The sequence below is a fragment of the Hoplias malabaricus genome, chromosome 6 (assembly GCF_029633855.1).
Source record: "Hoplias malabaricus isolate fHopMal1 chromosome 6, fHopMal1.hap1, whole genome shotgun sequence".
NCBI classification, from domain to species: domain Eukaryota; kingdom Metazoa; phylum Chordata; class Actinopteri; order Characiformes; family Erythrinidae; genus Hoplias; species Hoplias malabaricus.
The window spans coordinates 43,965,759-43,991,746 of NC_089805.1; the positions used below are offsets into that span (position 1 = coordinate 43,965,759).

Below are 25,988 nucleotides of genomic sequence, written 5' to 3' on the forward strand. Positions count from 1 at the left end.
GACCCATGCAGACACAGGGAGAACACACCACACTCCTCACAGACAGTCACCCTGGAGGAAACCCATGCAGACACAGGGAGAACACACCACACTCCTCACAGACAGTCACCCGGAGGAAACCCACGCAGACACAGGGACAACAGACCACACTCTTCACAGACAGTCACCCGCAGGAAACCCACACAGACACAGGGAGAACACACCACACTCCTCACAGACAGTCACCCGGAGGAGACCCACACAGACACAGGGAGAACACACCACACTCCTCACAGACAGTCACTCGCAGGAGACCCACACAGACACAGGGACAACACACCACACTCTTCACAGACAGTCACCCGCAGGAAACCCACACAGACACAGGGAGAACACACCACACTCCTCACAGACAGTCACCCGGAGGAAACCCACACAGACACAGGGAGAACACACCACACTCCTCACAGACAGTCACCCGGAGGAGACCCATGCAGACACAGGGAGAACACACCACACTCCTCACAGACAGTCACCCGGAGGAGACCCATGCAGACACAGGGAGAACACACCACACTCCTCACAGACAGTCACCCTGGAGGAAACCCACGCAGACACAGGGAGAATACACCACACTCCTCACAGACAGTCACCCGGAGGAAACCCACGCAGACACAGAGAGAACATACCACACTCCTCACAGACAGTCACCCGGAGGAAACCCATGCAGACACAGGGAGAACACACCACACTCCTCACAGACAGTCACCCGGAGGAGACCCACACAGACACAGGGAGAACACACCACACTCCTCACAGACAGTCACCCGCAGGAGACCCACACAGACACAGGGAGAACACACCACACTCTTCACAGACAGTCACCCGCAGGAAACCCACACAGACACAGGGAGAACACACCACACTCCTCACAGACAGTCACCCGGAGGAGACCCATGCAGACACAGGGAGAACACACCACACTTCTCACAGACAGTCACCCTGGAGGAAACCCACACAGACACAGGGAGAACACACCACACTCCTCACAGACAGTCACCCGGAGGAAACCCACGGAGACACAGAGAGAACATACCACACTCCTCACAGACAGTCACCCGGAGGAAACCCACGCAGACACAGGGAGAACACACCACACTCCTCACAGACAGTCACCCGGAGGAAACCCACGCAGACACAGGGAGAACACACCACACTCCTCACAGACAGTCACCCGGAGGAAACCCACACAGACACAGGGAGAACACACCACACTCCTCACAGACAGTCACCCGGAGGAAACCCACGCAGACACAGGGAGAACACACCACACTCCTCACAGACAGTCACCCGGAGGAAACCCACGCAGACACAGGGAGAACACACCACACTCCTCACAGACAGTCACCCGGAGGAAACCCACACAGACACAGGGAGAACACACCACACTCCTCACAGACAGTCACCCGGAGGAAACCCACACAGACACAGGGAGAACACACCACACTCCTCACAGACAGTCACCCGGAGGAGACCCACACAGACACAGGGAGAACACACCACACTCCACACAGACAGTCACCCGCAGGAGACCCACACAGACACAGGGACAACACACCACACTCTTCACAGACAGTCACCCGCAGGAAACCCACACAGACACAGGGAGAACACACCACACTCCTCACAGACAGTCACCCGGAGGAGACCCATGCAGACACAGGGAGAACACACCACACTCCTCACAGACAGTCACCCTGGAGGAAACCCATGCAGACACAGGGAGAACACACCACACTCCTCACAGACAGTCACCCGGAGGAAACCCACGCAGACACAGGGACAACAGACCACACTCTTCACAGACAGTCACCCGCAGGAAACCCACACAGACACAGGGAGAACACACCACACTCCTCACAGACAGTCACCCGGAGGAGACCCACACAGACACAGGGAGAACACACCACACTCCTCACAGACAGTCACTCGCAGGAGACCCACACAGACACAGGGACAACACACCACACTCTTCACAGACAGTCACCCGCAGGAAACCCACACAGACACAGGGAGAACACACCACACTCCTCACAGACAGTCACCCGGAGGAGACCCACACAGACACAGGGAGAACACACCACACTCCTCACAGACAGTCACCCGGAGGAAATCCACGCAAAAACAGGGAGAACACACCACACACCTCACAGACAGTCACCCGGAGGAGACCCACACAGACACAGTGAGAACACACCACACTCCTCACAGACAGTCACCCGGAGGAAACCCACGCAGACACAGGGAGAACACACCACACTCCTCACAGACAGTCACCCGGAGGATACCCACACAGACACAGGGAGAACACACCACACTCCTCACAGACAGTCACCCGGAGGAAACCCACACAGACACAGGGAGAACACACCACACTCCTCACAGACAGTCACCCGGAGGAAACCCACGCAGACACAGGGAGAACACACCACACTCCTCACAGACAGTCACCCGGAGGAAACCCACACAGACACAGGGAGAACACACCACACTCTTCACAGACAGTCACCCGCAGGAAACCCACACAGACACAGGGAGAACACACCACACTCCTCACAGACAGTCACCCGGAGGAGACCCATGCAGACACAGGGAGAACACACCACACTCCTCACAGACAGTCACCCTGGAGGAAACCCACGCAGACACAGGGAGAACACACCACACTCCTCACAGACAGTCACCCGGAGGAAACCCACGCAGACACAGAGAGAACATACCACACTCCTCACAGACAGTCACCCGGAGGAAACCCATGCAGACACAGGGAGAACACACCACACTCCTCACAGACAGTCACCCGGAGGAGACCCACACAGACACAGGGAGAACACACCACACTCCTCACAGACAGTCACCCGGAGGAGACCCACACAGACACAGGGAGAACACACCACACTCCTCACAGACAGTCACCCGGAGGAGACCCACACAGACACAGGGAGAACACACCACACTCCACACAGACAGTCACCCGCAGGAGACCCACACAGACACAGGGAGAACACACCACACTCCTCACAGACAGTCACCCTGGAGGAAACCCATGCAGACACAGGGAGAACACACCACACTCCTCACAGACAGTCACCCGGAGGAAACCCACACAGACACAGGGAGAACACACCACACTCCTCACAGACAGTCACTCGCAGGAGACCCACACAGACACAGGGACAATACACCACACTCTTCACAGACAATCACCCGCAGGAAACCCACACAGACACAGGGAGAACACACCACACTCCTCACAGACAGTCACCCGGAGGAGACCCACACAGACACAGGGAGAACACACCACACTCCTCACAGACAGTCACCCGGAGGAAATCTACGCAAAAACAGGGAGAACACACCACACACCTCACAGACAGTCACCCGGAGGAGACCCACACAGACACAGTGAGAACACACCACACTCCTCACAGACAGTCACCCGGAGGAAACCCACGCAGACACAGGGAGAACACACCACACTCCTCACAGACAGTCACCCGGAGGATACCCACACAGACACAGGGAGAACACACCACACTCCTCACAGACAGTCACCCGGAGGAAACCCACACAGACACAGGGAGAACACACCACACTCCTCACAGACAGTCACCCGGAGGAAACCCACGCAGACACAGGGAGAACACACCACACTCCTCACAGACAGTCACCCGGAGGAAACCCACACAGACACAGGGAGAACACACCACACTCTTCACAGACAGTCACCCGCAGGAAACCCACACAGACACAGGGAGAACACACCACACTCCTCACAGACAGTCACCCGGAGGAGACCCATGCAGACACAGGGAGAACACACCACACTCCTCACAGACAGTCACCCTGGAGGAAACCCACGCAGACACAGGGAGAACACACCACACTCCTCACAGACAGTCACCCGGAGGAAACCCACGCAGACACAGAGAGAACATACCACACTCCTCACAGACAGTCACCCGGAGGAAACCCATGCAGACACAGGGAGAACACACCACACTCCTCACAGACAGTCACCCGGAGGAGACCCACACAGACACAGGGGGAACACACCACACTCCTCACAGACAGTCACCCGCAGGAGACCCACACAGACACAGGGAGAACACACCACACTCTTCACAGACAGTCACCCGCAGGAAACCCACACAGACACAGGGAGAACACACCACACTCCTCACAGACAGTCACCCGGAGGAGACCCATGCAGACACAGGGAGAACACACCACACTTCTCACAGACAGTCACCCTGGAGGAAACCCATGCAGACACAGGGAGAACACACCACACTCCTCACAGACAGTCACCCGGAGGAAACCCACGCAGACACAGGGACAACAGACCACACTCTTCACAGACAGTCACCCGCAGGAAACCCACACAGACACAGGGAGAACACACCACACTCCTCACAGACAGTCACCCGGAGGAGACCCACACAGACACAGGGAGAACACACCACACTCCTCACAGACAGTCACTCGCAGGAGACCCACACAGACACAGGGACAACACACCACACTCTTCACAGACAGTCACCCGCAGGAAACCCACACAGACACAGGGAGAACACACCACACTCCTCACAGACAGTCACCCGGAGGAAACCCACACAGACACAGGGAGAACACACCACACTCCTCACAGACAGTCACCCGCAGGAGACCCACACAGACACAGGGACAACACACCACACTCTTCACAGACAGTCACCCGCAGGAAACCCACACAGACACAGGGAGAACACACCACACTCCTCACAGACAGTCACCCGGAGGAGACCCACACAGACACAGGGAGAACACACCACACTCCTCACAGACAGTCACCCGGAGGAAATCCACGCAAAAACAGGGAGAACACACCACACACCTCACAGACAGTCACCCGGAGGAGACCCACACAGACACAGTGAGAACACACCACACTCCTCACAGACAGTCACCCGGAGGAAACCCACGCAGACACAGGGAGAACACACCACACTCCTCACAGACAGTCACCCGGAGGATACCCACACAGACACAGGGAGAACACACCACACTCCTCACAGACAGTCACCCGGAGGAAACCCACACAGACACAGGGAGAACACACCACACTCCTCACAGACAGTCACCCGGAGGAAACCCACGCAGACACAGGGAGAACACACCACACTCCTCACAGACAGTCACCCGGAGGAAACCCACACAGACACAGGGAGAACACACCACACTCTTCACAGACAGTCACCCGCAGGAAACCCACACAGACACAGGGAGAACACACCACACTCCTCACAGACAGTCACCCGGAGGAGACCCATGCAGACACAGGGAGAACACACCACACTCCTCACAGACAGTCACCCTGGAGGAAACCCACGCAGACACAGGGAGAACACACCACACTCCTCACAGACAGTCACCCGGAGGAAACCCACGCAGACACAGAGAGAACATACCACACTCCTCACAGACAGTCACCCGGAGGAAACCCATGCAGACACAGGGAGAACACACCACACTCCTCACAGACAGTCACCCGGAGGAGACCCACACAGACACAGGGAGAACACACCACACTCCTCACAGACAGTCACCCGCAGGAGACCCACACAGACACAGGGAGAACACACCACACTCTTCACAGACAGTCACCCGCAGGAAACCCACACAGACACAGGGAGAACACACCACACTCCTCACAGACAGTCACCCGGAGGAGACCCATGCAGACACAGGGAGAACACACCACACTTCTCACAGACAGTCACCCTGGAGGAAACCCACACAGACACAGGGAGAACACACCACACTCCTCACAGACAGTCACCCGGAGGAAACCCACGGAGACACAGAGAGAACATACCACACTCCTCACAGACAGTCACCCGGAGGAAACCCACGCAGACACAGGGAGAACACACCACACTCCTCACAGACAGTCACCCGGAGGAAACCCACGCAGACACAGGGAGAACACACCACACTCCTCACAGACAGTCACCCGGAGGAAACCCACACAGACACAGGGAGAACACACCACACTCCTCACAGACAGTCACCCGGAGGAAACCCACGCAGACACAGGGAGAACACACCACACTCCTCACAGACAGTCACCCGGAGGAAACCCACGCAGACACAGGGAGAACACACCACACTCCTCACAGACAGTCACCCGGAGGAAACCCACACAGACACAGGGAGAACACACCACACTCCTCACAGACAGTCACCCGGAGGAAACCCACACAGACACAGGGAGAACACACCACACTCCTCACAGACAGTCACCCGGAGGAGACCCACACAGACACAGGGAGAACACACCACACTCCACACAGACAGTCACCCGCAGGAGACCCACACAGACACAGGGACAACACACCACACTCTTCACAGACAGTCACCCGCAGGAAACCCACACAGACACAGGGAGAACACACCACACTCCTCACAGACAGTCACCCGGAGGAGACCCATGCAGACACAGGGAGAACACACCACACTCCTCACAGACAGTCACCCTGGAGGAAACCCATGCAGACACAGGGAGAACACACCACACTCCTCACAGACAGTCACCCGGAGGAAACCCACGCAGACACAGGGACAACAGACCACACTCTTCACAGACAGTCACCCGCAGGAAACCCACACAGACACAGGGAGAACACACCACACTCCTCACAGACAGTCACCCGGAGGAGACCCACACAGACACAGGGAGAACACACCACACTCCTCACAGACAGTCACTCGCAGGAGACCCACACAGACACAGGGACAACACACCACACTCTTCACAGACAGTCACCCGCAGGAAACCCACACAGACACAGGGAGAACACACCACACTCCTCACAGACAGTCACCCGGAGGAGACCCACACAGACACAGGGAGAACACACCACACTCCTCACAGACAGTCACCCGGAGGAAATCCACGCAAAAACAGGGAGAACACACCACACACCTCACAGACAGTCACCCGGAGGAGACCCACACAGACACAGTGAGAAAACACCACACTCCTCACAGACAGTCACCCGGAGGAAACCCACGCAGACACAGGGAGAACACACCACACTCCTCACAGACAGTCACCCGGAGGATACCCACACAGACACAGGGAGAACACACCACACTCCTCACAGACAGTCACCCGGAGGAAACCCACACAGACACAGGGAGAACACACCACACTCCTCACAGACAGTCACCCGGAGGAAACCCACGCAGACACAGGGAGAACACACCACACTCCTCACAGACAGTCACCCGGAGGAAACCCACACAGACACAGGGAGAACACACCACACTCTTCACAGACAGTCACCCGCAGGAAACCCACACAGACACAGGGAGAACACACCACACTCCTCACAGACAGTCACCCGGAGGAGACCCATGCAGACACAGGGAGAACACACCACACTCCTCACAGACAGTCACCCTGGAGGAAACCCACGCAGACACAGGGAGAACACACCACACTCCTCACAGACAGTCACCCGGAGGAAACCCACGCAGACACAGAGAGAACATACCACACTCCTCACAGACAGTCACCCGGAGGAAACCCATGCAGACACAGGGAGAACACACCACACTCCTCACAGACAGTCACCCGGAGGAGACCCACACAGACACAGGGAGAACACACCACACTCCTCACAGACAGTCACCCGCAGGAGACCCACACAGACACAGGGAGAACACACCACACTCTTCACAGACAGTCACCCGCAGGAAACCCACACAGACACAGGGAGAACACACCACACTCCTCACAGACAGTCACCCGGAGGAGACCCATGCAGACACAGGGAGAACACACCACACTTCTCACAGACAGTCACCCTGGAGGAAACCCACACAGACACAGGGAGGACACACCACACTCCTCACAGACAGTCACCCGGAGGAAACCCACGGAGACACAGAGAGAACATACCACACTCCTCACAGACAGTCACCCGGAGGAAACCCACGCAGACACAGGGAGAACACACCACACTCCTCACAGACAGTCACCCGGAGGAAACCCACGCAGACACAGGGAGAACACACCACACTCCTCACAGACAGTCACCCGGAGGAAACCCACACAGACACAGGGAGAACACACCACACTCCTCACAGACAGTCACCCGGAGGAAACCCACGCAGACACAGGGAGAACACACCACACTCCTCACAGACAGTCACCCGGAGGAAACCCACGCAGACACAGGGAGAACACACCACACTCCTCACAGACAGTCACCCGGAGGAAACCCACACAGACACAGGGAGAACACACCACACTCCTCACAGACAGTCACCCGGAGGAAACCCACACAGACACAGGGAGAACACACCACACTCCTCACAGACAGTCACCCGGAGGAGACCCACACAGACACAGGGAGAACACACCACACTCCACACAGACAGTCACCCGCAGGAGACCCACACAGACACAGGGACAACACACCACACTCTTCACAGACAGTCACCCGCAGGAAACCCACACAGACACAGGGAGAACACACCACACTCCTCACAGACAGTCACCCGGAGGAGACCCATGCAGACACAGGGAGAACACACCACACTCCTCACAGACAGTCACCCTGGAGGAAACCCATGCAGACACAGGGAGAACACACCACACTCCTCACAGACAGTCACCCGGAGGAAACCCACGCAGACACAGGGACAACAGACCACACTCTTCACAGACAGTCACCCGCAGGAAACCCACACAGACACAGGGAGAACACACCACACTCCTCACAGACAGTCACCCGGAGGAGACCCATGCAGACACAGGGAGAACACACCACACTCCTCACAGACAGTCACCCGCAGGAGACCCACACAGACACAGGGAGAACACACCACACTCTTCACAGACAGTCACCCGCAGGAAACCCACACAGACACAGGGAGAACACACCACACTCCTCACAGACAGTCACCCGGAGGAGACCCATGCAGACACAGGGAGAACACACCACACTTCTCACAGACAGTCACCCTGGAGGAAACCCACACAGACACAGGGAGGACACACCACACTCCTCACAGACAGTCACCCGGAGGAAACCCACGGAGACACAGAGAGAACATACCACACTCCTCACAGACAGTCACCCGGAGGAAACCCACGCAGACACAGGGAGAACACACCACACTCCTCACAGACAGTCACCCGGAGGAAACCCACGCAGACACAGGGAGAACACACCACACTCCTCACAGACAGTCACCCGGAGGAAACCCACACAGACACAGGGAGAACACACCACACTCCTCACAGACAGTCACCCGGAGGAAACCCACGCAGACACAGGGAGAACACACCACACTCCTCACAGACAGTCACCCGGAGGAAACCCACGCAGACACAGGGAGAACACACCACACTCCTCACAGACAGTCACCCGGAGGAAACCCACGCAGACACAGGGAGAACACACCACACTCCTCACAGACAGTCACCCGGAGGAAACCCACACAGACACAGGGAGAACACACCACACTCCTCACAGACAGTCACCCGGAGGAGACCCACACAGACACAGGGAGAACACACCACACTCCACACAGACAGTCACCCGCAGGAGACCCACACAGACACAGGGACAACACACCACACTCTTCACAGACAGTCACCCGCAGGAAACCCACACAGACACAGGGAGAACACACCACACTCCTCACAGACAGTCACCCGGAGGAGACCCATGCAGACACAGGGAGAACACACCACACTCCTCACAGACAGTCACCCTGGAGGAAACCCATGCAGACACAGGGAGAACACACCACACTCCTCACAGACAGTCACCCGGAGGAAACCCACGCAGACACAGGGACAACAGACCACACTCTTCACAGACAGTCACCCGCAGGAAACCCACACAGACACAGGGAGAACACACCACACTCCTCACAGACAGTCACCCGGAGGAGACCCATGCAGACACAGGGAGAACACACCACACTCCTCACAGACAGTCACCCTGGAGGAAACCCATGCAGACACAGGGAGAACACACCACACTCCTCACAGACAGTCACCCGGAGGAAACCCACGCAGACACAGAGAGAACATACCACACTCCTCACAGACAGTCACCCGGAGGAAACCCACGCAGACACAGAGAGAACATACCACACTCCTCACAGACAGTCACCCGGAGGAAACCCACGCAGACACAGGGAGAACACACCACACTCCTCACAGACAGTCACCCGGAGGAGACCCACACAGACACAGGGAGAACACACCACACTCCTCACAGACAGTCACCCGGAGGAAACCCACACAGACACAGGGAGAACACACCACACTCTTCACAGACAGTCACCCGCAGGAAACCCACACAGACACAGGGAGAACACACCACACTCCTCACAGACAGTCACCCGGAGGAAACCCACGCAGACACAGGGAGAACACACCACACTCCTCACAGACAGTCACCGGGAGGAAACCCACACAGACACAGGGAGAACACACCACACTCCTCACACACAGTCACCCGCAGGAAACCCACACAGACACAGGGAGAACACACCACACTCCTCACAGACAGTCACCCGGAGGAAACCCACACAGACACAGGGAGAACACACCACACTCCTCACAGACAGTCACCCGGAGGATACCCACACAGACACAGAGAGAACACACCACACTCCTCACAGACAGTCACCCGGAGGAAACCCACACAGACACAGGGAGAACACACCACACTCCTCACAGACAGTCACCCGGAGGAAACCCACGCAGACACAGGGAGAACACACCACACTCCTCACAGACAGTCACCCGGAGGAAACCCACACAGACACAGGGAGAACACACCACACTCTTCACAGACAGTCACCCGCAGGAAACCCACACAGACACAGGGAGAACACACCACACTCCTCACAGACAGTCACCCGGAGGAGACCCATGCAGACACAGGGAGAACACACCACACTTCTCACAGACAGTCACCCTGGAGGAAACCCACACAGACACAGGGAGGACACACCACACTCCTCACAGACAGTCACCCGGAGGAAACCCACGGAGACACAGAGAGAACATACCACACTCCTCACAGACAGTCACCCGGAGGAAACCCACGCAGACACAGGGAGAACACACCACACTCCTCACAGACAGTCACCCGGAGGAAACCCACGCAGACACAGGGAGAACACACCACACTCCTCACAGACAGTCACCCGGAGGAAACCCACACAGACACAGGGAGAACACACCACACTCCTCACAGACAGTCACCCGGAGGAAACCCACGCAGACACAGGGAGAACACACCACACTCCTCACAGACAGTCACCCGGAGGAAACCCACGCAGACACAGGGAGAACACACCACACTCCTCACAGACAGTCACCCGGAGGAAACCCACACAGACACAGGGAGAACACACCACACTCCTCACAGACAGTCACCCGGAGGAAACCCACACAGACACAGGGAGAACACACCACACTCCTCACAGACAGTCACCCGGAGGAGACCCACACAGACACAGGGAGAACACACCACACTCCACACAGACAGTCACCCGCAGGAGACCCACACAGACACAGGGACAACACACCACACTCTTCACAGACAGTCACCCGCAGGAAACCCACACAGACACAGGGAGAACACACCACACTCCTCACAGACAGTCACCCGGAGGAGACCCATGCAGACACAGGGAGAACACACCACACTCCTCACAGACAGTCACCCTGGAGGAAACCCATGCAGACACAGGGAGAACACACCACACTCCTCACAGACAGTCACCCGGAGGAAACCCACGCAGACACAGGGACAACAGACCACACTCTTCACAGACAGTCACCCGCAGGAAACCCACACAGACACAGGGAGAACACACCACACTCCTCACAGACAGTCACCCGGAGGAGACCCATGCAGACACAGGGAGAACACACCACACTCCTCACAGACAGTCACCCGCAGGAGACCCACACAGACACAGGGAGAACACACCACACTCTTCACAGACAGTCACCCGCAGGAAACCCACACAGACACAGGGAGAACACACCACACTCCTCACAGACAGTCACCCGGAGGAGACCCATGCAGACACAGGGAGAACACACCACACTTCTCACAGACAGTCACCCTGGAGGAAACCCACACAGACACAGGGAGGACACACCACACTCCTCACAGACAGTCACCCGGAGGAAACCCACGGAGACACAGAGAGAACATACCACACTCCTCACAGACAGTCACCCGGAGGAAACCCACGCAGACACAGGGAGAACACACCACACTCCTCACAGACAGTCACCCGGAGGAAACCCACGCAGACACAGGGAGAACACACCACACTCCTCACAGACAGTCACCCGGAGGAAACCCACACAGACACAGGGAGAACACACCACACTCCTCACAGACAGTCACCCGGAGGAAACCCACGCAGACACAGGGAGAACACACCACACTCCTCACAGACAGTCACCCGGAGGAAACCCACGCAGACACAGGGAGAACACACCACACTCCTCACAGACAGTCACCCGGAGGAAACCCACGCAGACACAGGGAGAACACACCACACTCCTCACAGACAGTCACCCGGAGGAAACCCACACAGACACAGGGAGAACACACCACACTCCTCACAGACAGTCACCCGGAGGAGACCCACACAGACACAGGGAGAACACACCACACTCCACACAGACAGTCACCCGCAGGAGACCCACACAGACACAGGGACAACACACCACACTCTTCACAGACAGTCACCCGCAGGAAACCCACACAGACACAGGGAGAACACACCACACTCCTCACAGACAGTCACCCGGAGGAGACCCATGCAGACACAGGGAGAACACACCACACTCCTCACAGACAGTCACCCTGGAGGAAACCCATGCAGACACAGGGAGAACACACCACACTCCTCACAGACAGTCACCCGGAGGAAACCCACGCAGACACAGGGACAACAGACCACACTCTTCACAGACAGTCACCCGCAGGAAACCCACACAGACACAGGGAGAACACACCACACTCCTCACAGACAGTCACCCGGAGGAGACCCATGCAGACACAGGGAGAACACACCACACTCCTCACAGACAGTCACCCTGGAGGAAACCCATGCAGACACAGGGAGAACACACCACACTCCTCACAGACAGTCACCCGGAGGAAACCCACGCAGACACAGAGAGAACATACCACACTCCTCACAGACAGTCACCCGGAGGAAACCCACGCAGACACAGAGAGAACATACCACACTCCTCACAGACAGTCACCCGGAGGAAACCCACGCAGACACAGGGAGAACACACCACACTCCTCACAGACAGTCACCCGGAGGAGACCCACACAGACACAGGGAGAACACACCACACTCCTCACAGACAGTCACCCGGAGGAAACCCACACAGACACAGGGAGAACACACCACACTCTTCACAGACAGTCACCCGCAGGAAACCCACACAGACACAGGGAGAACACACCACACTCCTCACAGACAGTCACCCGGAGGAAACCCACGCAGACACAGGGAGAACACACCACACTCCTCACAGACAGTCACCGGGAGGAAACCCACACAGACACAGGGAGAACACACCACACTCCTCACACACAGTCACCCGCAGGAAACCCACACAGACACAGGGAGAACACACCACACTCCTCACAGACAGTCACCCGGAGGAAACCCACACAGACACAGGGAGAACACACCACACTCCTCACAGACAGTCACCCGGAGGATACCCACACAGACACAGAGAGAACACACCACACTCCTCACAGACAGTCACCCGGAGGAAACCCACACAGACACAGGGAGAACACACCACACTCCTCACAGACAGTCACCCGGAGGAAACCCACGCAGACACAGGGAGAACACACCACACTCCTCACAGACAGTCACCCGGAGGAAACCCACACAGACACAGGGAGAACACACCACACTCTTCACAGACAGTCACCCGCAGGAAACCCACACAGACACAGGGAGAACACACCACACTCCTCACAGACAGTCACCCGGAGGAGACCCATGCAGACACAGGGAGAACACACCACACTCCTCACAGACAGTCACCCTGGAGGAAACCCACGCAGACACAGGGAGAACACACCACACTCCTCACAGACAGTCACCCGGAGGAAACCCACGCAGACACAGAGAGAACATACCACACTCCTCACAGACCGTCACCCGGAGGAAACCCATGCAGACACAGGGAGAACACACCACACTCCTCACAGACAGTCACCCGGAGGAGACCCACACAGACACAGGGAGAACACACCACACTCCTCACAGACAGTCACCCGCAGGAGACCCACACAGACACAGGGAGAACACACCACACTCCTCACAGACAGTCACCCGGAGGAGACCCATGCAGACACAGGGAGAACACACCACACTTCTCACAGACAGTCACCCTGGAGGAAACCCACACAGACACAGGGAGAACACACCACACTCCTCACAGACAGTCACCCGGAAGAAACCCACGGAGACACAGAGAGAACATACCACACTCCTCACACACAGTCACCCGGAGGAAACCCACGCAGACACAGGGAGAACACACCACACTCCTCACAGACAGTCACCCGGAGGAGACCCATGCAGACACAGGGAGAACACACCACACTCCTCACAGACAGTCACCCTGGAGGAAACCCATGCAGACACAGGGAGAACACACCACACTCCTCACAGACAGTCACCCGGAGGAAACCCACGCAGACACAGGGACAACAGACCACACTCTTCACAGACAGTCACCCGCAGGAAACCCACACAGACACAGGGAGAACACACCACACTCCTCACAGACAGTCACCCGGAGGAGACCCATGCAGACACAGGGAGAACACACCACACTCCTCACAGACAGTCACCCTGGAGGAAACCCATGCAGACACAGGGAGAACACACCACACTCCTCACAGACAGTCACCCGGAGGAAACCCACGCAGACACAGAGAGAACATACCACACTCCTCACAGACAGTCACCCGGAGGAAACCCACGCAGACACAGAGAGAACATACCACACTCCTCACAGACAGTCACCCGGAGGAAACCCACGCAGACACAGGGAGAACACACCACACTCCTCACAGACAGTCACCCGGAGGAGACCCACACAGACACAGGGAGAACACACCACACTCCTCACAGACAGTCACCCGGAGGAAACCCACACAGACACAGGGAGAACACACCACACTCTTCACAGACAGTCACCCGCAGGAAACCCACACAGACACAGGGAGAACACACCACACTCCTCACAGACAGTCACCCGGAGGAGACCCATGCAGACACAGGGAGAACACACCACACTTCTCACAGACAGTCACCCTGGAGGAAACCCACGCAGACACAGGGAGAACATACCACACTCCTCACAGACAGTCACCCGGAGGAAACCCACGCAGACACAGGGAGAACACACCACACTCCTCACAGACAGTCACCCGGAGGAAACCCACGCAGACACAGGGAGAACACACCACACTCCTCACAGACAGTCACCCGGAGGAAACCCACGCAGACACAGGGAGAACACACCACACTCCTCACAGACAGTCACCCGGAGGAGACCCACACAGACACAGGGAGAACACACCACACTCCTCACAGACAGTCACCCGGAGGAAACCCACGCAGACACAGGGAGAACACACCACACTCCTCACAGACAGTCACCCGGAGGAAACCCACACAGACACAGGGAGAACACACCACACTCCTCACAGACAGTCACCCGGAGGAAACCCACGCAGACACAGGGAGAACACACCACACTCCTCACAGACAGTCACCCGGAGGAAACCCACGCAGACACAGAGAGACCATACCACACTCCTCACAGACAGTCACCCGGAGGAAACCCACGCAGACACAGGGAGAACACACCACACTCCTCACAGACAGTCACCCGGAGGAAACCCACACAGACACAGGGAGAACCCACAACCTCCAGGTTCCTGGAGTTGTGTGACTGCGACACTTCCTGCTGCACCAACGTGCCACCAATATTCATTTCAGTGTTTCAAATTTCAGTATCACCTTACATTGTGTCAAAATTCAGTGATGAAAGGAACAATAAAAGTGATCTAAAGCTTATATGAAATTATGTAACATTAACTTACACAAACTTGTAGGACACCTGTTTATTTGACATAATTCCAGAAGGGAAGGTTATACCCCTCTAGTCCACACTAGGTTTACAAAGTACAAGCTACAGTTTATGTGTGGAACTTACGACTTGTGCCACCAATGGATCTACCTTAGATGTAAGATGATAACAAGTCTACAGATTTATTTTGAGATGCTATAACTTTAGTGCTTTGCGTAGCCTGGGGTTTGAGTCTCAGCTCAGGTGACCGCACTTCCCCCTACACCAATTAGAACCCTTGGGCAGGACTCCCAAACCTGCCGTAGCGCTGTAATACGGTAATGTGATTAAACCAGTGACCAGATCACAGCTTCTGGCCAGTGCCTTAAGTGCAAATGTGTTCACAGACTGTGTTTAGTTCTAACAACCCTCTGATCGTACCTATTCTTCTGTGTGTGTGTGTGTGTGTGTGTGTGTGTGTGTGTGTGTGTGTGTGTTTGCAGGTGGCAGGACGTAAAGGTTTTCCTCATGTGATTTACGCTCGTTTGTGGCGCTGGCCGGATCTCCACAAGAACGAGCTGAAACACGTAAAGTTCTGCCAGTACGCCTTCGACCTCAAATACGACAACGTGTGTGTGAACCCTTATCACTATGAGAGGGTGGTCTCCCCTGGCATCGGTGCGTCCTTCGGCTTCTGTTTCTTAGTTTAATTCCTTGTACAGTTATCGTTTAAAGTGTTTTTGTGTAATATATGATTGTAATTAAAAGCTCAAACAGTCCCCTGCTCTTTTGTGGTTTTATGGCGACTGCTGAGTATTAAAATGACAACTGCCTATGAAAAAATCACCAAGAAATTAAGTATTAATTCCCTATGTCCGCAGACATCTGAATCGTCATCTTTAAATCGTCTAAACCCAAACTCTCACGTATTTTTGGATTCAACATTATCCCCAAGAACAGCACAAATGCTTCTGCAGTGCTTTTCCTGATGGAGCTCATAACGAATGCAGCGCCCAATAAATTCTTCTCACTCACCGTTTTCAAAGTAACATTTTTAGGTCATTTTTTTATTGAATAAAATATGAAATGTCATTCTAAATACTCCACAACAGTCACCATGAAATAACCAAAGAGCAGGGGAAGGTTCAGCTCATTTGTCCTCCTAATGCTATTAGCTGGGTTCCCTTCGTCAGGACCAGAGCAGAAGGTGATTCGATGTTCAAGAGAAACGGTTCTTGTTTCTGTGTTAAATGTCTGTGACCTGCTTTAATCAAATTATCACAAGGATCAAACCCCACAGCTGCGTTCTCCCACTGTTGTCTCTCAGAACATGTGTTTTTTTTAATCATAATATTAATATCTACAAACAGAACAGATCTGTGAATAGAACATTGACTTTACAAAACACTTTTGCATCTGTAAGAGATCATTTTAATCGTGGAGCAGTCAAGTTACGTTTATAACAGAGTTTATCGTGACATTATTTAACTAATGCTTTAATCCAGAGCATTGTACACAGATGGTGAAGGTGAAGGTGATTAATGGAGCTGCTGGTGTATTGCAGTGGTGTGCTACTCTTTCTTTGCCATCTTGTGGAAGACGACAGAAATGCGTTTAGTGCTAGAGGGAAAAATAGTAGTTAAAAAACACAGTTTCATAAGTTTGGGACTATGTTTAAACTCAAAGTATACCCACCTCTTGCTGTGTTACACACTGTAACTAAATGTACATCCGAGCTCTGTTTGGGACAACGACAGAAAACTTGTGTTTGACATTTGGATGAAATTCTCTTGACGTCTAGATGCGTATTAAGCCTTTTTCCCTCTCTGTTTCCTCTCAGTGGGCCTCAGTCTTCAGAACACAGGTGAGTCATTTACAGTGTTTCTTTAGTTAGTGGAGAATGCTCATTAATCATCCGTCCTAAAATAGGAGGTGTTTTTTACTTGGTAGTTGTTTCACGCACTTCACGCAGAGTTTCATCATCTCTTCTACCTTTTCTTCCGTGTCGTGGATGGCAGGACCCTCAGGGAGGCTGATTAAAGAGGAGTACATCCACGACTGTATTCAGATGGACGTGCCCACGGGTCTGCCCCCTCAGCCGGACCACCAGGGGGCGATGAAGCTCCCTCCTCCAGACCACTACAGCCAGCCACTGCCCCCTTTACAGCTGCCACCTGAACCACCCTCCCGCGGACCCCCACCCGTCACACTCTACCCCAACATGCCTCTCTCTCCCACCCGTGAGAACTCCATTTGTTTTTATTATTTGTGTGTTTTTATTTTTTTGGAAATTATGAGGCGATGAATAGGAGTAGAATTGAGAGTCCAGGGCTCATTTCTGCTGAAAGGAAAATGTATTTTAAATCAACACAGGCTTGTGACTGTAAGAATAGTTTACGATTCTTACATATTACATGTCATCACACAACACAGTATACACTACAACGGCGACCACGAATAGGTGGCCCCTGATCCGAGACCGGTCCCTGACGCCGTCCGATCCGGACCTGGACCTGTAACCGATAAACTATTAACAGCTGTTTCATTTTTTAATGAAAGTGTTTGTTTTAAATGGTGTGACTCTTCTAGTCGTTACGGTTACGGTTTAGCGCTCCAGGAAACTCAGACTAATCACATGTGAGGCTACTCAGCCAATCAGAGGTGTGCATTATGAGGAGCTCTGGGACTCCACTGAGTGACACACACAGGGCAGGCTCCAGACGCCGCTGTCCTGGGGCCAGTAAAAATAGCCCAAGGGACGTGATAAAAGCTGCTTTGGGACGCTTTCAGGACGACAGTGAGTTAAAACCAGAAAGTTAAATAAGAAGGGAACGATTGCGGGTTGAAATTCTCGTAACGCTGAACATGGATTCTGTTTACGAATAAAGCCCCGCCCTTCAGCATAAAGAGCCAATCAGAGTGAAATCAACTGCAACTACAAATCATTAGGGACTTTATTTAAAATATGGATTTTCCCCCAAATCATTGTTTTACTTGTAAATGTTATTGAAACAGTGATGTTTTATTCAGAGTATTTTGTTATTTATAATATTTATAAATCTTGTTGAAATGTAATTAAAAGTGTAATTTTATTTGAAATTCAGTTCTTAACTACTACATAAAATCATGCTGTAATTATTAGGTTATTTTAGTGTAAAGGATGGCACTGTTTATAAAGCAGGTTATACATTATATTCCAGACCTTGGCTTGAGGAATGTTTCTCTAAAGGGACCTTAATGAAATCTAATTAATTACTGTCATATGTCATATCCATTCTGACCTGAAGATGGCGCTGAGTGTTTAGGGTTTGTTCGAGTCTGTAACGGACATCTGATTATGACAATCGATCTCTGAGACTATTCTGGTCTTCTTTGAAGTGCGACATGACCTACTTCCCATTGGGAAAACTTGCCCTTGATCGAATATGGGGGGCTTACAAAATGGCGGCCATGTTCAGCCTAAAAGCCTCTCACCCTTTACTCATGGGGGTATGTTATTTTTCCTTTCTGAAATATATAGAATAATATATAATGCACTTAATATATCCTATTTAATTTTAAATGAAACATTTAATAAACTGGGGGATAGTTTGTAATATTCAAGTCCATATTGTGTTGGTGCTATTGTTTTATTGAATATAATTGGTGAAAAGACCAGGTAAGTTTGTTTACAAAGGCAATTCAAAGTAAAATCTAAATTAAGACAAAAAAGTAAACCACCATTTTACACTGCAGATTTACAGTTGACCTCTGAAATGTTAATTGTTCTTTAGCTTTATGTGCTATCATTTAATCTTTCAGAGAGTGGATTAAGTTCAGCATAAACAATGACAGCTTGTGTCTTTTCCAGAGCTGGGAGTGAGGAAGATCAATAAGATGTTTTTCAAAGTAAACAAAACCTCTGAGGTACTGCCCTTGGGACAACATTGAGCCTCAGAGTGTGTTGATAAAACTTAGAATAGACATTCCCAAACAAAACTGTTGGAATATTAACAATGTAAAATAAATATTTAAATACAAAAGTGAATAATACATCTATGAAGTAAAATAAAAACACACTATAATATATATCAGTCTTTCCCCTAACTCCTGCCGTCCCCTAATTCCGGCCACTGCCGTATATTCCGCAATTCCGCCCTCTCTCTTTGCCAATCGCATTGGGTAAAACAATAAAACATAAGTTTACGCCTTAGTAGGGCATTTAAACATCAGTCTTGCAAGAAATCACATATATAAACAATATTTAAGTATCTCTAACAGTGTTGTAAATCTTTGTGTGCAAAACTGCATGTGGAACACAACACATTTCCATTTCGCGACAGATATTTCCCTCAGTGTAAAAGTTAGCTTAGCGGTAAGCTTCCTTTTCTCTGAGGGGAAAATCTACCGCCATTGTAGTCCTTATATAAAGAGTACAGATACTAACACAGGACAAACGTAATCTCATTGTGAACTTCTCACAAGCACTGAATGTGGTAGTACCTGTCTCGTTTGACTGTCACAAGCAGGGGAGGTGGCCGAAGTTAGGGGGCCACTGCTAATAATCTTAGCAGTATTGGTACCTACTTAAACAAATGCGTTTTTATCTAAAAGCATATTCTTTCAAAGTCAAGCAAGTCTTGGACATTAATCTACATATTAGTAAAGTACTTCTATTTATTTACAGTTTGCTAAGATTTCCAATATTGTAATTAAAGTGGCCGGAACTTGGGATAATTACTAGTAAAGTAAAACTATTTAACTCAGCGATAATGTGGATAAATGTACCAAGATGAGTAAAACTTCAAAGACATGAAGATACAGAAAAATAAAAACAATATAGATGTATTTTTTAAGGTTTAACCCTGATAAGTGAAGGTATGTTGTATTTGGAGAAAACTATTGTGGCTAGTAATTCATTTAAATTGTTGGATCTGTTTCTCCTAAAACCTGCTGCTTTATGAACCTTGAGTGAGGAATAATTAAAAATTGTTAATAAAAAGCATGAGCACCCATGGCGTCCTCGGGGAGTCTGCGTATTGTTCGCAGAACAAGAAAGAAAAACAGAAGCACCTCTTGTAATGTTTAATTTGATTCGACAGGCGGATTCTTTCAGGAGACTTTCAGAGAGACCTGAGCTCTACAGATTTACAGTTTCAACAGGTCGACTGGCCTCCAGCACTCTGTTTCACTAAAAGCACTGTCCTTGTACCTACACAACACTCACGGTCTCCCACTGGATAGACAGATAGAGACTTTAATAAAGGCACACTTTTGTTTTGGTGTGAACTGGTTGACCCTAGACATTCTAAAGAGACATGTGGACTCTTCTTTAAAGTGGTGTAAATGGAACCAGGCATCTCCATGTATTATGTTCGCCAAACAATTGCATCAAGAAGTGTATTAATAACACTCTAATACTGTTTTGGGAGGAGCTTTCATAAGCGGACATCTGGTTCCATTCATCAACACTATAATCTCTTCTGAGTTAGTAAATTTCATAGTAAACTACCTCTCTCTCTCTCTCTCTCTCTCTCTCTCTCTCTCTCTCTCTCTCTCTCTCTCTCTCTCTCTCTCTCTCTCCAGCGTCTGGCTCTATGTTGCCGCTTCAGGGTGGTCACAGTGAGGGTCTTCTGCAGATTGCATCTCCGCAGGCTCAGGTCATGACCCCTACGCCACCACCCTCCACCCCTACTCACGGACCCCCACAACCCCCAGCCCCCCCGCAGCCCCCTCCTAACCAAAACGGTTATAACGGCTCCAAACACACCCAGAGCCAGGGCTCCTTCCACAGTGAGTAACACACGCACACACGCACACGAACTAATACAGTTTAAACTTCATTAGTTTTTTCTTAATGACATAAAACATCCGGTTCCCCAGTGCACCCAACAGTCGATAGGAATGATAGGAAACCTTAGCACACAGAAAGCTCCAGTGTCACATGATGATTCATTTCACTGACGTGTAACTTTACTCTCCAGTTAAAAACAAGTATCTCCATTTTTGTCATCGTTTGAACACAGCAGATGTTCTTCACGTTGTGTGAAATTTTCATAACGAATGGAAAAATAGAAATGCTCCAGAGTCAACCTCAACCTTGAACCGGAATTAAATCTTTTTACTTTGACTTCCATTAAATGTTGAGAAGTATTTTTCCTTCTCCTATAAAGTTACTATTTTGGGAGATACCTGCTTTTTCTTGGAGAGCAGTGCACTATATGCAAGACAGTGTTAATTTCTCTCACTATAGTACCACAGAGACGTTCGGTTCCATTCAGTTCACTTTTACACAGTACGTTTATGATTACTACTCTGAGCTGGAACTGGTCTGTATTTGACATGAGTGATGTGTTTTACTTGTGAAATGTTTCAGCTACTTGGACAGGCAGCAGCACAGCCTCCTACACTCCTGTAGGACCCCAGCAAAACAGCCGTGGTCACCAGCCCCCTCTTCACCACCCTCACTTCTGTAAGAGTAATGCCACAAATCACAATCAACCTGAGCAGTAAATGTTACATTTTCTTACTTTAGTACAAAGCCATAGGGCTCAGCACAAAAAACCGATTTCAACAACAACAACAACATACAGAAACAATAACATTTTAAGAGATAAGATTAAAATACGCAGATAACTGGCTAAATTTGTGGAATTTTCCTTTTCTAAAATATTACAGAATGCCTTTGAGACTTTTAAATCCATATGAATTGTGATGTTTCCTGTGTTGTGTGATTCTCAGGGTCTCAGCATCACAGTTCCCCTTCGTTCCCTCCTCCAGTCTCCAACCATCCAGGTACAGACATCACTTACACTGTTACACTGTTACAAATCAGCACCAAAGCCCATCCTCCTGTAATAACCATTAAATACAGGACGACGCAGGAGCAAACGACAGCAGCTACCAGCTCATTAACATTATAATCTAAAATCAGAGGTATTCATAGGGAGTTTGCTCCCCTTTAGTGGTGTACACCAGTTGGAGTGGGACACTGTGGTGAGAAGTTGATTGCATTCAACCATGAGGGCATGCTGAATAGTTGTGGATCACCTCAACTAATCCCGAAGGTTTTAGATGGAACTTAAAGTGGATGCTTTAAAACAATGGACATACAGTGTATCTCTCAGATTAAATGTCTGCTACAGAAGATTGTGTTTTTGTTTTTGTTGCCAGGTTTTCATTCATTCATTCATTCATTCAATGTGTTCAGCATTTAGGGTGCCCATTACTGGTGATGCACTTAACAGACTCCCCCCAACAACGTTTGACTTACCTGAGTCACTACCTCGTGATTCCACATGGTGGTGCTAATCAAAGGAATAGGATAAACCAGCAGTGAAGGAAAAAACAAACTGAGACTGACAGTGTCATCACTATCGTGGGCAGTGTATCGAGAGATGCCCTGTGATTCCACCCCTCTTCAGCTTTAGGCCATAATTAAGAATCCATACCACAGTTAATACATTTATATAAACTCTTCAGACGCTATATATTCAGAGAAGTGGAGGGGGGAGGACTGTGTATAGTTGACTGCGCTGTTCTCCTCAGGGCCGGAGTTCTGGTGCTCCATCTCTTACTTTGAGATGGATGTTCAGGTGGGGGAGATGTTTAAGGTGCTGTCCAGTTGTCCCGTGGTGACGGTGGACGGTTACGTGGATCCTTCAGGAGGAGATCGCTTCTGTCTCGGTCAGCTCAGCAACGTCCACCGCACAGATGCCAGTGAAAGAGCCAGGTGTGTGTGTGTGTGTGTGTGATTTGATTTTGATTTAATTCTCATTGACACCTGTGTGGTATAATACGGAGGAGGGGGGGGTTCACATACACACACTCCCCCAGTCACTCACAGTTTCACACACCTCACAGTGCCCTGGATGTCACAGATGTAAATGTAACGTATTAATCTTTAAATGAGTCTTGTGTAATGCTGTGTGGCAGGTTACACATCGGTAAAGGCGTGCAGCTGGAGTGTCGAGGGGAGGGAGACGTGTGGATGCGCTGTATGAGTGACCACGCTGTGTTTGTCCAGAGTTATTATCTGGACCGAGAGGCAGGGAGAGCCCCAGGAGACGCGGTGCACAAAATCTACCCAGGAGCCTACATCAAGGTCAGGACACAAACATTGCACCCTCATATTCAAGTTCAAGCGGTCAAGTGCCTTTATTGTGATTTCGGCTACATACAAGTACACGGTGCATGAGTTCAAACAATACAACACACACAGCGCAGACAAAAACAATGCTCAACACTTACAATAAATTCAAACGGGTCAGTGGTTCACAAAGTAGGGGACACGCCCCCTAGGGGGAGGCACTGCACAATTGCGGAGGAGGTGGGGGGTGTGATACAGCAATTAATACATACATTATGTATGTCACTAGAAATAATTCCACTATGATTAATGCATTTTGTTTTGTTTAATAAGAAGCTTCAATTTAGTGTTTAAAATGAATTCCAATGAAGTCTGGAAGCAAAAGATGTGTGTGTGTGTGTGTCTGGGGGGCATGACATTACTGATGCCTCCAAAATACTTTAAAGGAGAAGGCAACAAACAGAAAACCAGCTGTCCTTAAACTTTTGACAAACAATGTGAAATGAGTGTGAGTGTGTGTATGTGTGTGTGTTCACACTTGTCACTATATATTTCTATTAACCGTGGCACACTTTAATTTAAGCCTGTCCGAACAGCTTCATATCACTGCACTGTGTTAGGAGAGCAGTGTCTTAACAGCAGTGTGTGTGTGTGTGTGTGTGTGCGTGCATGCATGCAGGTGTTTGACCTGAGGCAGTGTCACAGACAGATGCAGCAGCAGGCAGCAACTGCACAGGCTGCTGCAGCTGCGCAAGCGGCGGCGGTGGCAGGAAACATCCCCGGACCCGGCAGTGTCGGGGGCATCGCTCCTGCCGTCAGTGAGTATCTCTCTCTCTCTCTCTCTCTCTCTCTCTCTCTTTCTCGGTTTCTCTCTCACACACACACTTTCACATAACTTTGAAAACTGTCACACTTTATTATTATACTCACCTGCCCAACACATACTTACCTGTCTTTAACAACACAGCCTTAATGTGTCCTTAAATATGCTTCCGTAACAACACAAGCTTAATGATGCATCACTACCTGTTCTTAACAACATGTGCTTAATATTGTATCCATAACAACACAGCCATAACAACACATACTTATCAGCACATCCATAACATCGCATCCATAACAACATCTCCATATCAACACATCCTTAAAAACATATTTTACAACACATCCATAACAACATATCATAACAACACTTCCATAACAACACCTCCTTAACGTCACATCCATAACAACATATCCATAACAACACATCCTTAACACATCCATAGCAACACATCCTTAACAACACATATTTTACAACACATCCTTAAGAACACCTCATAAACAACACCTCATAAACAACACCTCCTAAACAACACTTCCTAAACAACACCTCCTAAACAACACCTCCTTAACAACACATCCTTAATAACACATCTTTTATAACACATCCTTAAGAACACCTTATAAACAACACTTCCTAAACAACACCTCCTAAACAACACCTCCTAAACAACACCTCCTAAACAACATCTCCTAAACAACACCTCCTAAACAACACTTCCTAAACAACACCTCCTAAACAACACCTCCTAAACAACACCTCCTAAACAACACTTCCTAAACAACACCTCCTAAACAACACCTCCTAAACAACACCTCCTAAACAACACCTCCTAAACAACATCTCCTAAACAACACCTCCTAAACAACATCTCCTAAACAACACTTCCT

General features: G+C 51.1%; 2 protein-coding genes across 2 annotated transcripts in view; one reads left to right on the forward strand and one right to left on the reverse strand.

Moving 5' to 3' along the window:
• The window catches only part of LOC136699820 (protein S100-A4-like), a 222,058-nt gene that overhangs the window by 46,528 nt on the left and 149,542 nt on the right, over nucleotides 1-25,988 (reverse strand). The window lies entirely within an intron of this gene.
• Nucleotides 1-25,988, forward strand: part of smad10a (SMAD family member 10a) — a 64,478-nt gene that overhangs the window by 34,458 nt on the left and 4,032 nt on the right. Inside the window, exons 3-11 of the mRNA XM_066673797.1 lie at nucleotides 16,711-16,885; nucleotides 18,048-18,071; nucleotides 18,226-18,447; nucleotides 21,773-21,979; nucleotides 22,563-22,658; nucleotides 22,928-22,981; nucleotides 23,735-23,918; nucleotides 24,122-24,290; nucleotides 24,955-25,093. Of these exons, the coding sequence (XP_066529894.1) occupies nucleotides 16,711-16,885; nucleotides 18,048-18,071; nucleotides 18,226-18,447; nucleotides 21,773-21,979; nucleotides 22,563-22,658; nucleotides 22,928-22,981; nucleotides 23,735-23,918; nucleotides 24,122-24,290; nucleotides 24,955-25,093 (1,270 nt within the window). The remainder of the gene's footprint in view (nucleotides 1-16,710; nucleotides 16,886-18,047; nucleotides 18,072-18,225; nucleotides 18,448-21,772; nucleotides 21,980-22,562; nucleotides 22,659-22,927; nucleotides 22,982-23,734; nucleotides 23,919-24,121; nucleotides 24,291-24,954; nucleotides 25,094-25,988) is intronic.